General features: G+C 39.6%; 2 protein-coding genes across 2 annotated transcripts in view; one reads left to right on the top strand and one right to left on the bottom strand.

Annotated features, from left to right (window-relative positions):
* Positions 1–14736, top strand: part of LOC144651479 (uncharacterized) — a 111557-nt gene that overhangs the window by 31646 nt on the left and 65175 nt on the right. The window lies entirely within an intron of this gene.
* LOC144652404 (neuralized-like protein 4) lies at positions 7288–12853 on the bottom strand. The gene is made up of 5 exons (XM_078512417.1): positions 12778–12853; positions 10484–10622; positions 9750–9865; positions 8168–8315; positions 7288–7735 (listed from the first exon to the last, which is right to left on the bottom strand). Exons 2-5 carry the CDS (start codon positions 10594–10596, stop codon positions 7522–7524), a joined length of 591 nt encoding a protein of 196 aa, XP_078368543.1. The 5' UTR covers positions 10597–10622; positions 12778–12853; the 3' UTR covers positions 7288–7521.

Raw genomic sequence — 14736 nt, forward strand, 5'->3', positions numbered from 1 at the left:
CCTCTTCCTCCTCCTCCTCCTTCTTCTTCTCCTCCTCCTCCTCCTCCTCCTCCTCCTCCTCCTCCTCCTCCTTCGTCTTTTTCTTTTTCTTCTTCTTCTACTTCTACTTCTGCTTCTGCTTCTGCTTTTGCTTCTGCTTCTGCTTCTGCTTCTGCTTCTGCTTCTGCTTCTGCTTCTGCTTCTGCTTCTGCTTCTGCTTCTGCTTCTGCTTCTTCTTCTTCTTCTTCTTCTTCTTCTTCTTCTTCTCCTACTACTTCTTCGTCTTCTTTTTTTACTTTTTCTTCTACGGCATAATTTAAACAAAGAACAGATAGTAATGGAAGTTCTGTTACCAGTTAATCATCATATCTGTAACACAAATTCGAGAAAGCAAGCGTGAAATTAACTTTTAAAATCCACAGTAAAGCTACTCTCAAATTATGAATTTATAACAATGATATTGCGCAAGCCTGATCACCTTTCTGGACCAACCTGGATTTGGTCGCTACAGAACAAACACTACACCACTGTAATATAGTGGGGGGGGGGGGGGGGGATGTAAGAGTTATAAGGCCACTAGAGGATAAGTACTGTTCTCTGATTACCAACATTGATAGTCATATTACAAAACAAAACACACCTTATTACCACAAAACTTAGTTTTTGCAATGATATCATTTCTTGGCCTTGCCTTCTTCATATTGTATTCGAAATTATCACATGGCTCTGTATTACGGCACAATAAATAGGAGAAAAACAAGAAAGAAAACAGCTTTCAACGGACGGAGTAGGGGACTCGAACGCACGGCCTTGCAGCATGCTTTCGATGAACGGATATGGTGCTGAGGCACTCAGCTAAATGAGTAAGTTCTGCGGGTATAAGGTCGCGGCAAATTTTCGCCGAGGTCTGAAGTGATTCTTCTTTCTTTCTTCTTTTTGGATGTATTAAACTGAGTAAAGATAACACAAAGTGTGAAAGTTTAAAATGATTTTTTCTGGCAAATCGTTATTCGTCAGTTTGCGGTTTTTGCCGGTTTCTTGTTTCATAATTAATTGAAAGCTTTTTTTCCCATGAATTATCTATCGCAGCCATCATTGCTTTTAGGCAATTAATGGTTTCGTACTCGATACACTCGAGTAAACTCAAAGATAAACGCGCTTAAAAACTCAGTAATATTCAAAATTGTTTAGAAAATTTCTGTCTCCTCCACCACCGCCATCGCCAGAATTCTTTTCATCTCCACCACCATCATAAATCTATTGTTTTTCACCACCATTACATTTATATTGTTGACTTCCATAACCACCGCCACCACCAACATATTTTAATTATTTAATTCTACCACCACCACAATGCTCTTGGTTTCCACTGCCACCACTATCGCAATTCGTTTTTCGTACACCACCAGCACCAACACACACAATTTCATGCCCCCCTCCCCAATTCTTTTGTTTACTACATCCTTCTCCTCCTCCTCCTCCTCATTTTCGCTCTTCATCAAATTTATTGTTTACCTCTCCTCCTCCTTCTCCTCCTCCTCCTCCACAGTTCTAATGTTTGACTTCACAACTGCCATCATAATAATATGTGTACCCCCTTTGTACACATGCTTCTGTTGTAACAGCTGCGGTGGATACTTTTAGAATCACGATGGCGGAGGAGGAAGATGTAAGCAATAGATTTGTGGAAAAGGGGAATTATGAAGAGGAAGAAGAGAAAGAGGCATTGAATTGTGGTGTCAGTGCTGGTGGTGCAAGACAATTGAAATGTGGGTGTGGTGGTGCTGGAATTAATCAATAGAATTGTGGTGGTGAAGGAGGAGGAGAAGGAGTAAAAGGATGGAATTGTACTGTGAAATAGTGGTGAAGGAGGCGGTGGAAAACAATAGAACTGTGGTGTTGATGGCGGTGTTGGTGGAGTTAAACAGTAGAAATCAAAATGTGGTGGTGGTGGTGAAAACCAGTCTTATTGTGATGGTAATGGTGAAGGTGGAAAATAATAGAATTGTGGTGGTGGTGGCGTTGTTGGTGGAGTTAAACGGTAGAAATGCGGTGCATTTTAAAAATTAAATGTCGTTGTGGTGGGAAAAATGGAATTGTGGCAGTGGTGGTGGTGGAAAACTAAAGGATTGTCGTTGTGGTGTTAAAGCAGGAGGGAACAGAAAATTTGCAAACAATTTTGAAGAGCACTAAGCGCTTTTATCACTGAATTCAATTAAACACATCGAGTATAAAGCCGTTGTTTGAAATCAATGCTGTCCACGGTAGACAATTTATGAGAAATTAAAGAAGTTTCCATAAAGACAAAGTGGTTCAGCTATTTCGAATAAAATGTACAAGATTGTGCATTATTTTAAAATACAACGTTGATTAAAAAATGAGGCCTGTCAAACCGGTTAAACCAACAGACTAAAAATAGACAATGCTCATTATAAGCTATATAAAGAAGATGCTGCTTTCCACGAATGTCGTGCCTTAAAGTACTTTAGTTTAAGTAAAGGTCTACAGACCCAATGGAGTCTGCTTAACTTACACTGAAAGAATGACTGACATAAGATTGCGCCGCAATATGTAGTTAAAAAATAACCAAAAAAATACAGCAGTTTGAATTACAGTCTATATAATTAACCAGAATGAAAACTCGAACGCATAGGTGTTCTATTTCTGTCATGTATAAATGAACGATTCTGTCTTTTCTAATAGTTATGGGGCTCCGTTTTACGGCCCAGCTCCGCTATGATGATTGGGAAATACAAGTAAGGATCAGAAATGCGAGAATTGCAATAACCCCAGATCTTGGCACCTATTTGAAGAGACCCAACTACGGATATTCAACACCAACGTTAAGTCGGTCCTTCTCTATGGCTCTGAAAGGTGGATGGTAACAAAAGTAACCTCTGACAAACTGCAGTCTTTTGTCAACAGCTGCCTGAGGTCCATCATGGGAATACATTGGCCAGAGGTTATAACTGGACAACAACTGGGCAGGAATGGATCAGCATCCAGATAAGAAGGCGAAAGTGGGGTTAGATTGGACACACCCTCAGGAAAACAAACGCAATCAATGTCACCAAGCAAGCATCGAAGTGGAAAAGAAGCCATGGCCCTCTCAGGAACAACCGGAGGAGAACGGTAAACAACGGGGTGAGAAAAGTAGGCTACACTACCTGGTGGCAGCTTGAAAGTAGAGCCCAAAACAGGCCGACCTGGTGACCAGTTTCTGTAGACCTATGCTCCACTGGGAGTGAAAGGGAACATGTCAAGTCATGATACTACACGTGAGAGACGTGAGAGAAAGTTACCCGCCACATATGACTTATTACTCAGCCCAGGCCCTGCTGGGCAGTAGTTATAAGAATGGCTTTGTCGTGGTCGACAAAAATCTGCAAAATTGCGCAATCGAGGGACGTAGTTTTCTCGTACTTTGCGTACCATCTGCTTGACCTCGAAAGAGACTGTACTGATCGATTTAAATCCTGCGTCTTTTGTGCCACGGAACGGATTTCAAATTTCCAACGTCTTGTTTCTTATGCTCAACAGTATACATAAAACTCCCTCACTGGGGCAATTACAGTCTGTTAAACTCCTTCGAGCCTCCTTAAGCGTGCGAGCGTTGTTTTACGAGTTTAAAAATCGAGCGTGCGTGCTTCTAAAATTGTCATCATTTTGAATACATTTCTTCGCTTTATCTTCTATGCAATTAATCTGAAATCATGTGAAATACGTTCCTTTCAATCATTTTTCATTTTTCGATGTTTTACGTTTTAAAGGGACATTATCTGATCATGATTATCCTTCAACCGGCGACCTGACCTTTTTATAAATTATTGTAATAAAAACTAAGTATGGCTGCCCAATCTTGTTACCCAATCGTGGTTATTCTGGCCAGCCATGCACTTTACTTTATTTATTTTATTTATTGTATTGTTAATTTAATTGAATGTAAAGGGTGCAAATAAAGTTGTTAATGTTGTTGCGACCAGACTAAGTTTTGTGTTTTATAAAAGCTTTAAAAAATTACTGCAGTTTCCCCAGAAAAATACAAACGAGTTGTTTTATTAATAGAAAAAAATGTATAACAAATTTAGTTTTTGGAAAGAACCTCTAGTTTTCAGAGTTTTGTAAACAATATTCTAGTTTCCTTCGTAGCCGCTATTTGGTTGTCACGCAACGCTTCCGTCAGATATGATTCAGGAAGTGAAACCGTGAGCGTAATTAAACCGATTGCAAACGACAAAATCAAGATGATTCCCGTTGTAGAAATTAATGACAAGAAATTCTTTTTAGTGGTGAACGAATTTCGAAAAGCTACTTTGATACTCTAGATCTTAAATTTGTAATAAAGGGAACATTATTTCAGATGCCTGGATCACCTTAGTTACGTATGTCTGGTTACGTTTCGGTGGATTTGTCGTTTTGTCGTTTCGGGTTTCGGTAAAAGCAAATTCAAGCAAGATGTAAATTACGATAAAGACTTCAGTTTCGTAAGAGTTTCTGTACTTGAAAAATGTCCTTATTGCAGGTAACTGAAACTGAAAAGCTCCTCGGCACTTCCTCGGTATTAGATCGCAAATCTCGGGTCCGCAAAGCCATCACCACTTGGAATTAATTAACTTACCTTCTTCCTTGATGATGTTGTCTCTTTCAAGTTAAAAGCTCCAGTTACTTGCACCCTTGGACAAGAAGGAGAAAAATGCCGCCACTTTCCGCGACTGAATTTCCAACGCAATTTGCAATATATTTTCCCTGCTTCGACGTTAAACATAAAACCGATTCGTCTGCGTTTGCAGCCAGGACATACTTCAGCGACGTTTTTAGATATCTGTCTCATACGGTCAATGACGTCACTAAAGGAGGAATGCAGAGTATGAAGCATGCACTTTAGCGACATAACGACATATCGCAAGGTCACGCAAATGCAAAAAACGCCTCGCGTTGATGTTTTATGTCATGTAGCTCGTTAACCTAGATTCGCATCTTTATTAAGTAAGTTGGTTAAGTTCATAAGATCATTACCCCTAACTGAATAGACATTAACTAGTAACACGTGACTCGCAGGGCCTCGCGAAGCTCTGGGTTGGGGAGGGGGGGAGGGGGGTGTTATAAATAAGGAGTGGATTATTTGAAGTTGAACATTAATTGAAGTTCATAAGATCATTACCCCTAACTGAATAGACATTAATTATTTAATATCCTCGAGAAACAGTTAGTTCTGTTTTCCTGAGAGTCTCAATGTTTCCCGAGACAAAGACGAGGGAAGCATCCAGACGAACGAACAACAACAGCACGCCTGTGCCCGACTTAATTTCCTCTATAAAACACTGCAAATGTACGACAAAATACATCGTATAAAAATACGTACAAAAAAGCAAAGAACCGACTTACTTTCCAGACATTTTCGAATTCCTTCTGCACTTAAAGGTTTTTAAATTTCGTGTTTCGAATGAAAAATAGAAAGCCTCAACTGTTCCACTGTGTTTCACGAACTTTCTAAGAACAAGCGACAAATTTCCCGGAATCGCCGAGAAGTAGTGGTCTCTCTTTCCTTCGTTTGTTGATAGAAAAGTATAAGTGCAACAAGTTTGGTCTTTTCGGTTGTTACATACTGTATAAGTGCAGTGCTCACTTGCCTTTGCAAAATCACAAATTGCTACGACAAGAGCCGTGACTAGCAAGAAGCAAGACGAGGCACTTGTCTCGTTTAGATTTACACTAAAAATTCAAAAAGAAAATGTTTATTTGAGAAAATGATCCACAGTTGAGCAAGATTGACTTTTTAGAAGAAGTACCTGTAAAAATGCTGAAAATCGCGTTATGTCATCTGGTTTTGAAAATTCGCGGCTCGCGCCATCGGCGATCACCGATCTTGCCTCGTCAATGCCAAAAGTCTGGTTACGGCCCTGGCTACGACTTACTGAAAGACGTGCTATAGCTTAACTTTACATGCACATCCCATTTTACACTTAGAATATTATGATTAAGCGAACGATTAAGCGAACCACAACTTCCTTTTTTTACTCAAAAAAGTCATTTAATTGAAAACATATGAAGACTGTTCTGCCTTAAGGTACATTGTTTGTAGTGACTGTTTCTTGGAATCACTGACATAATGTAAATATAAAGTTGAATTTTTTTTTTCATTCAATTTTTTCAATTATTCAGTCAGTCAGTCAGTCAGTCAGTCAGTCAGACAGTCGATTCAGTCACTTAGACAGTTGCTTGCTTTCTTAATTCCTTCATTAAATTAATAACGAGAGCACGAAGACATTACAATTCCGGGGGATTACACAGATTACAAAATAGGACACTAATTTGCGAATTAAACGAAATACGTCACTATATATTTTATAATAACACATGTAGTTAATTTCAATCATAACTAAGATGATTTTTAGGGCCAAAAGCTAGGTATTGAACCTGGTAAAGCTTCTACAGATCTTTTCAACTATAAGGTCGTGGAATACATCTCTTAGTAACCAAGCTTGCGCGGGACTACCATATACCCAGGACCATATATCGGGAAAATATCGGTCTTTTCAAAACGCACCTCCCTGCATTGAACTCGAACTAGCTCTTTTGTACACGGCAGGACGACGGCCCTCGCACATGGTTAACTAACACGTCACAGCCTCATGCTCTGACATACAAAAACGTAAAAACTAGTAGTGACATAACTGAGCCTAATTTGATAACATATTGACTTTTCTAGTCCCAATGAACACCACCAACATAAAACTGCATTATTGTTTGTTTAGCACTATAATTGTTAGATGTTATTTCACGGGTTTAATAAAAGCACTCTAACAGAAACGTAAACTATTCTTTTGTTCATCAGTTCGTGTCAGTTACTTTACATCCTTGGAGACCAGAGGATAGATAACTCCCGGGGGGGGGGGTACTCCCTATAATGGCCTATACGGGGAGGCTCCGCCCAAAAGGGGTACCTTTTTCAGGCTCCAGGTATATAAAAGGGTAGGGATTTCACAAATTTAGGTATATGAAAGGGTAGGGAAATCTGCCATAATGATATTTTAAAAGGCCTTTACATTAAATATTTCGAGCAGACGCAACTTTTGGCTGTATCGTCTTAATTTATTAAGCGCTACATAAAAATGACAAGAAAACTTCCTGTTTTTGGTAAATGTTATGCCGTGTAGGTATATGAAAGGGGTGCCTTTTTGCAATAAAAGGTATACAAAAGGGGTACCTTTTCTATCAAAATGGTATATAAAAGGGTAAGGGGTTGGATCTCCGGGCGGAGCCTCCCCGTACAAAACTTTTTCGAGTACCCCCCCCCCCGGGAGATAACTGATGTTTCGATTAACTGCTTAGTCTGCTGTTGGATCCCTTGCCCGGTTGGTTAGTGTATTCACATGTATAGCGACCAACTTCACTTCCTCCCCCCAATTCCTCTGGGTCTCTTTTTTGTGTTTCGCGCTCGTTTTCTTACTTTACTTTACTCTTTCTGAACTTCCCACTCAGGCTAATATTTATTAGATGGGAACAAATTCATGATTTTTATCACACGAGAACAAAATCAAGTTATTTGCACTCCTCAAGTTTAACAAGAAGTCCATATAAAACGATTGCTCCACGTTCCTTGGTAGACCACTCAAGTTCCTCGTTGCTGAAACGCGGGTCGATCGTCTTCCTAGCACCGATGGTCTGAGGTCCAACTTTGTAACTGTTTGGATTGATGCGCAGCTGAAGAACTGTTTTGACAACAAATTTCTTCTTCGTCGATGGGTCTGTAAAACTAAAAATTAAACAAGAGGCCCCAAAACAAATTATTAACAAGTTACTCAGCGTAAAGTTGTATCCGGAAGCCGGTCCCAAAACGGGGACGGTCCGGCAAGTTTACCAGATGGGACTGAACGTGCGTTTTTGGCATATTCAGAAATCGGAATAAACTGGACCAAATAAGTGGTATAGATACCAGGCCCCATGTGAACGAATTCCAGTCCGATATTTAGATCTTATGAGCATAGTCTTACGATGCAGCCCACGGCAAAACGGCCAAATTAGTTAGCGTCATACGAACGCAGGCACACAGGCATGTACGCACGCACACATGCATGCCTGCAATAGATGAAAAACGAAAACTGAGTATTTAATAACTGCATGTATGCATTAATTATTAATGAAAACAAAAAACACGAAAATTGTAATGGGAAAAAATTCGGACCACCTGTAGGGTTCCGCGTAAATGTCGTCTTCAGCGTAGAGAACACTCGGTGATACAAAGATCTGCTTTGTGTCAAATCCTCTTGGTTTTCTCATATCATTGAAATGTCCTTTCTCCTCGCTTATCTCCTTGCCTCCGAGAACGACATCTCCTACAAAGTCAAAAGGAATATGATAAGAAGTGCTTATAGGAGGAGTTACTGTAACTTGCTCGTTGATAAAGGCGTTTACATCGGGTACTCGAGTAAAAAAACAGCAAACTTTAAGTCAATAAACAGTCAAACTTTTCGACCATTGGCCCTTTTCTTTATTGCCAGTTCCGCGCGGGCTTATGGGTGTACAGTACTCTCAGGGGATTATGGTTAGTGTCCCTTACATTACTGGTTGTGAGAGAAGTTAATACTGTTCCCTCCTGTAGTTTGAAAGAAAAAAATTGATATGGTGAAAGGAAAAAACCCCGAGATTTTATTTTAAACTTATTTTGACCACTCTTCCAATATGTACTGTGTTGGGCCTTATAGTTCTAGAATTGATATTTTTTCATTTATCCCCACCCCCGACTCATCGTGGGAATAAAGGCCTTCAGCCATGCCCAGCTGACCATCTGGAAGGTGTAATAGGTGTTAACTATGGTGATATACCGTTGGCAGAAACCTTGCTGAAAAATGACATTTTTCCATGAAATCTAATAAATTGGCCTGTTGGGTGCCACTTTTTTCGCCAAAACTCATAATCACATCATGGATGCAATCTCGGCTATGCAAACACGGGTCAAGCAGGTAATCATACGGTTTTTCTCGTTCAATTTGGAATTAATTTGCACAAGTGAGTTTTTCAAAAAGCTGAAATTTCAGCTTTTTGAAAAACTCACTCGTGCAAATTAATTTCAAATTAAACGAGAAAACCCGTATGATCAATTATTAATAATATAAACATGAAAAATTTTGAGCCCGCGATACAATAGTAAAAAGTAACTTGGTCAGCGATCAGCCGCTTCAAAAAAACACATGACTACAATGAGGTGTGCACCTGAGCCCGCGATACTGGTCAGCGGATACCTTGTTGTGACAGCTGTCAATTGACCATGTTAACGTTAGGAAATTTCCTATAGTCTTTCAGCCAAATATATATCCAGAATATCGATGTGTAGTTTGCACTGGTGTTACACTTTTTGCACTGGTGTTACAACTGAACTGTATTGCTCTTAGCCAATCAGAATCGAGTAATTTTTTCATGTATATTATTAAGATTGAAATTGTTTAAGTAGAGTCGGGATTTCACCTGTTCGCTAAAACAAGCCGGCCTAACAATATGAATCGAAAGTTACCCAATAAATATATCATGCATGCATCAGATTTAAATATTAAAGTGCAAATAGGATATTACACTGGCTTCCTTTAACACCTCAGGTGCTATCATTACTCGAATAAGTGTATTGTTGGAACAGTGGAATGCAACGCAGTGCACAACTCTCTCACTGATTTTTGGAGGAGGAAGTAAGTTAGCATTTTCATTAACACCGTTCAAACTGGCCTGGATAGATATTGCTTTTCTGGTGATGCAGATATATATATATATATATATACCTGGAATCAGAAGATCGCCACACTTCAGGATTGCATTGACGCTACCCAGTTTTGTGCCATGGAATGCTACGTGCCATTTGTCAAACACATCAAGGGCAGAAGCTCGAGGTTGCACCCTTAAAATGCAATATATGTTTAAAGGAAGAAAAATTCACAGATTTACTTATCGCGTAGCAATTCAAAGAGGAGTAATGAATGCATTATAAAAACACACTAATTTACTTCTTTCCACTTGATGCAAAAAGCCGTATAATTTTAATTATGATATCTACTGACGACATGGAAAATATCTAAAAAATGAGAGTGATTCCAATTGTGCTTTAATTCCAAAAGTGTTAACAATACTGCAATAAAGTTCCACTACTCTGTTTTCAACTCTGAATGAAGCTTAGAGCCTCTTAATATGAGAGCCGAGATGAATTTCGTCCCACGTTCATATAAAATGATTTTTTTTCATCCCGTTCATCCCGGGACGCCGGGACGTAAGCTGCTTACATTACATTTCATCCCAGAAAGACTGTCTACATGCCAGTTTTCGTCACGTTTATCCTGGGATGTCATTTCATCACGGTGCTTAGGACAGGGATGAAATCGTCCCAGAATGAGTTCATCCCGGGACGAAACCATGTGGACAGCAACAAGAAAATGACCAGACACCGAGATGAATTCATCCCGAGATGAAAGTCATCCCAGGACGAAAACTCTTATGTAAAGAGGCCCTTAGCTGTATTTACTTTAACCCAAATCGACACCATCCTATTGGAATCCCATAGGCCTCTGGAGGTTCCCCTCGTGTGTAGTAGAGTTTATCTCCTCGGGCTTCGTGACACTCATTACAGTAACACATGTCGCATTTTGCATCAAAGAAAGCATCTGAAAGAGAGTTAACTGCTGTTAAATAGTATGTCGTCAGCGACAAAAAGGTACAGCATATTTTTAAAAAGTGCCAATTAAGATAATGTCATTATAAGTAAGAAAGAAACGTGTTGGGAAAGAATAGTTAATAATGAATTAGATGAATCCGGAGTTACTCAAGGCCTAACAAAGGTATATTTCTTTCTCACAGTACGGGAAGGCGTGTGCGTGCGTTACGATTTTTCTTGGGTAGACTAAGGCTTATTTCTGTCTTATATCGACTCGCTCGAGTTTCTTAATCATTCCCTTGTCCGGAACAGATGTTACGGAAGGCGCAACACTCACTACATTTGGGAACACGGACACTCACCCATATCCGATTTAATTTTCTCTCCGACACATACAAGAACTTCGTTTTTACGGCTGACTTGATCGACTACCGGTTCTTTTTCCAATTAATGCAAACGTTGTCCGAATCTTAGGAAAGGTGCTCCTTTTGTTTACTCACTGTCGAAGCTCGCACTAGTCCATTCTTTCCGTACGGGACCTAATCAACTCTAGCCAATAAGTATATTGCATATATGAAACACTTCGACCACTTCACTTTACGCCGCTGAGATTTTTTTTTGCGTTTTCAGCCGGATCAGCAGTTCTCACCTGATGTTTCACGTCACTGAGGTGGCGTGGAATATCAAGGGAAAAAATTGTCAGAGTTGACATTCAACACCCGAAAAATGGTAAATCATCTCGGAACCATTGGAACTATTTTAATTAGTATTAATCGCAACCCTCACTTTTGCCAGACTGGTAGCAGAGCAGAGCCCCATACCCATACAAAATTTACAAAATCATGCTTTTGGTTTTTTATGCTCATCATGGCTACCGACATGGTTCGTGGGAGCGTACGCTTAACGAAGAACAACATATAAGACCGTACGTCGCCCCAACATAGCGGCCATACTCCAGAAATAGGTTAACGTTAAGGTAAACGTCAGCTCGATCACATCTTTGATGTTGGATATTTAAGGATCTTAGTCAACCATGATGCAGTGCGCGCATCAAAAGCATAATCCGCCATTTTGTATAACCATCTAGTTTTGGATAATTTCAATTGTTGTCGACAATCCAAGCGCATACTCGCGTACACGCTGTATCCGCAACTTAAACTCCCGTCAAAATCTTAAGTAATTATCTGTGCTTTCTTCCAGAAACTCGTGCTGTGCCGAGGTCTTTAGCTCTATTCCCCAGCTATTCCGCAGCGCCAGATATCTGCTAGGGAGGTCAAAGCCAACTTTGAAAAGGCCTTCTGGCAACTCGAACCAACACTTTGTGATGAGGAGAAAGAGTTAGCTGCAGCAACACTCCGGTCGGTCGCGCTGAATTACATCGAACAAAAAGGTCCAAGACCACCTAAGGCACTTGTGAGATCCATCAACCAACTGAAGAAACAAGACGATATCGTAATCACGAAACCGGACAAAAGGTCAGGTGTCGTCGTCATGAACAAATCTGACTACGTTCGCTTGCTAAGCGAAGCCTCTATCAGTGATGAAACGAAATTTTAACCAGTTTCTTTCGAAAGACCTAAGAAGAAGGGAAGACCACCAAAGCATTACCATCCGTTATTGGATAAAGAGAAACATCTTGATTCTATAGTCCGGAAAATTCTTCCAAAACACATTGCTGATACTGTCTGCCAATAAGGGTCCAGACTAGCACACCTATATGGTCTACCCAAGACGCATAAAGAGCGGCTGGCGATGAGACCAATTCTGTCTGCCACAGGGACATATAACTACGCTCTTGCTAAATGGCTTGACGAGAAACTAAAACCCCTGTCCGTCAACAAGCATACCATCTCCGACGTGTTCCAGTTTGCCAAAGAGATCCGCGCGCTGGATTTTAACGAGGGCGATATTTTGGTATCGTATGATGTATCTGCGTTGTTCACGAATGTGCCTCTGGAAGAAACAATCCAGATTCTTGCGAACAAGGCCTTCACCCGAAATTGGTTCAATGAGACACATAACCTGAACATCACTCAAGATGACCTTGTCGAGCTTATGACTGTTAGAACATCCAAGTCTTAGTCAATACTTAATAATCACCATTAGCTTTAGTCGGTTTCTATGGTAATATTAATAATAATTGAAATAACAATAATTTGTAATACCTGCAAGCTCCAGAGAGGACAGAAATTTGCGACATATTTTTTGAAAGTCACAACTTGGCCGTCGGTCTGCAAATGATGCAGCTGTGTGAAAGAAAAATAATCAGTTAAAGATTCCGGCAAATCTGTTTTCTTGTGAGTGGCATTGTTTGGTCAGTACTAATATACTTTATAAGTTTAAAATATGGTTGTATCTGACCAAAAAAATGTTTAAAGTTATACTTAATTGTCGGCACCTTATAATATACTTTAATTGGCCAGTTTTAAAATTTTACTTACAGCTTATCACAAGTCCTATGGAAAATACACTTAGGGTGATGAAAATACCCGTTTACGAAAGTTATTTCAGTTTGTTGTTGAACAATTAAAATTTGGAACAGTTTTAAATATCTCTGCCAACATATTTTAAATCGCAATTTGGTATCTTTTTCACGCTTCAGGAATCAAGTGAAAATTTAATAGTCCCGAGTGTAATTGTCATTTCCCCAATGAGCAAACGACAGCGTCCAAACTTTGAGTGTTAAGTTGCAAAAACTTCAAAACCGCGCTACAAGGATAATTTCGAAATCTAGCTATGATGCTTATACTCTTCCTGAGATTCTTGGATGGGATAGGGTCTCAGTTAGCCGAACAAAACGAAAGGCAGTTATCATGTTCAGAACACTAAACAAACTAAAGCTAACTAACGCCCCCATACATGCAAGATCTGTTCTCTGCTCGTGATTTTAACTACAGTATACGTAACTCTGAACACATTCTGCAAGTACTTAAACCAAGACCTAATTATCTTAAACGCAGTTATGGTTTATATTCCGGGGCTGTTCTTTGGAACGGGCTGCCATCTAAACTACGTAAGCCATTAACCCTTGCAAGCTTTAGAAAGGGAATTAATGACTTTTACTCCTCAACGGGCACCCACGTAAAACAAAATTTTAATCACTTTTTACTGATGTTTCCATCGTGCTTAAATTAAGTATTGTCAATGTCAATTGTTTTGCACATATGCGAGATTATAACTACAAGGACTTTTTACAAGTATCTTTCACGGAAGTGACAAACAGAATTGTGAGTAAAAATTGTTGTATTACAATACCATTAATTTTCGAGTTCAAGATTTTCGAGAGCTTTTTCGGAACGTATCAAGTTATATTTTTGTTTGTTTGTTATAGTTTGACTATTGAGTACGATAATAAACTCGTTCCAGTGCAGAAATTAAAGAGTCGCCATTTCTCGTATAGCTGCGTGGAGTTACTTCTAATATCTCACCCTCGAACCGGCACAGTGTTCGAAGATTTTGATCTTAAAATCCATTGCCTAAATATCCAAATATGAAGTTCTAATAATTTCCTAAGTTCAGGAGGCTCTCAGGAGGTTGACCCTCATCCTGTCAGTTTGTAAACAGCGTTTTTCTTTCAGCAAGTTCATTTTAACACTGTCTTGTTCTATAAAAAAGGTGCTATCTTCATCGAAAATGTTCAGACACTTAAAGTATGGGCATTAAAGCATCAAACAGCGTTTTTCTTTCAGCAAGTTCATTTTAACACTGTCTTGTTCTATAAAAAAGGTACTATCTTCATCGAAAATGTTCAGACACTTAAAGTATGGGCATTGAAGCATCAACAATCTGTTCTCTTAACCCTTTCCCTAAACACTCCCTATCCCTACCCCGCCAAGCCTGGTTAATGTTGTTTTGTCGGTTAAAAATGCCAGACAAAATGTCAACACCCTCAAGCAACACTGAGCAGGAAAGAGTTGTCGTGTTGGTCATTTGTCTCAGTTATATGTAGTTCTGAGGACTGTTGGTCTAAATGATTGATTAGGTCGTAAAAACAATTCAAAAATCTACCAAAAAAGACACTAAGCATGACTTGCCATAAAACTGGTTTTCAAGTACATCAATAATCTCTTCCATATCTGGTCTCCATGCAGGCGTGGGTCGCAGGCATGGGTTTATCAGGCGGG

Source organism: Oculina patagonica, chromosome 4 (assembly GCF_052425735.1).
Source record: "Oculina patagonica isolate OP01 chromosome 4, crgOcupat, whole genome shotgun sequence".
NCBI classification, from domain to species: Eukaryota; Metazoa; Cnidaria; class Anthozoa; order Scleractinia; family Oculinidae; genus Oculina; species Oculina patagonica.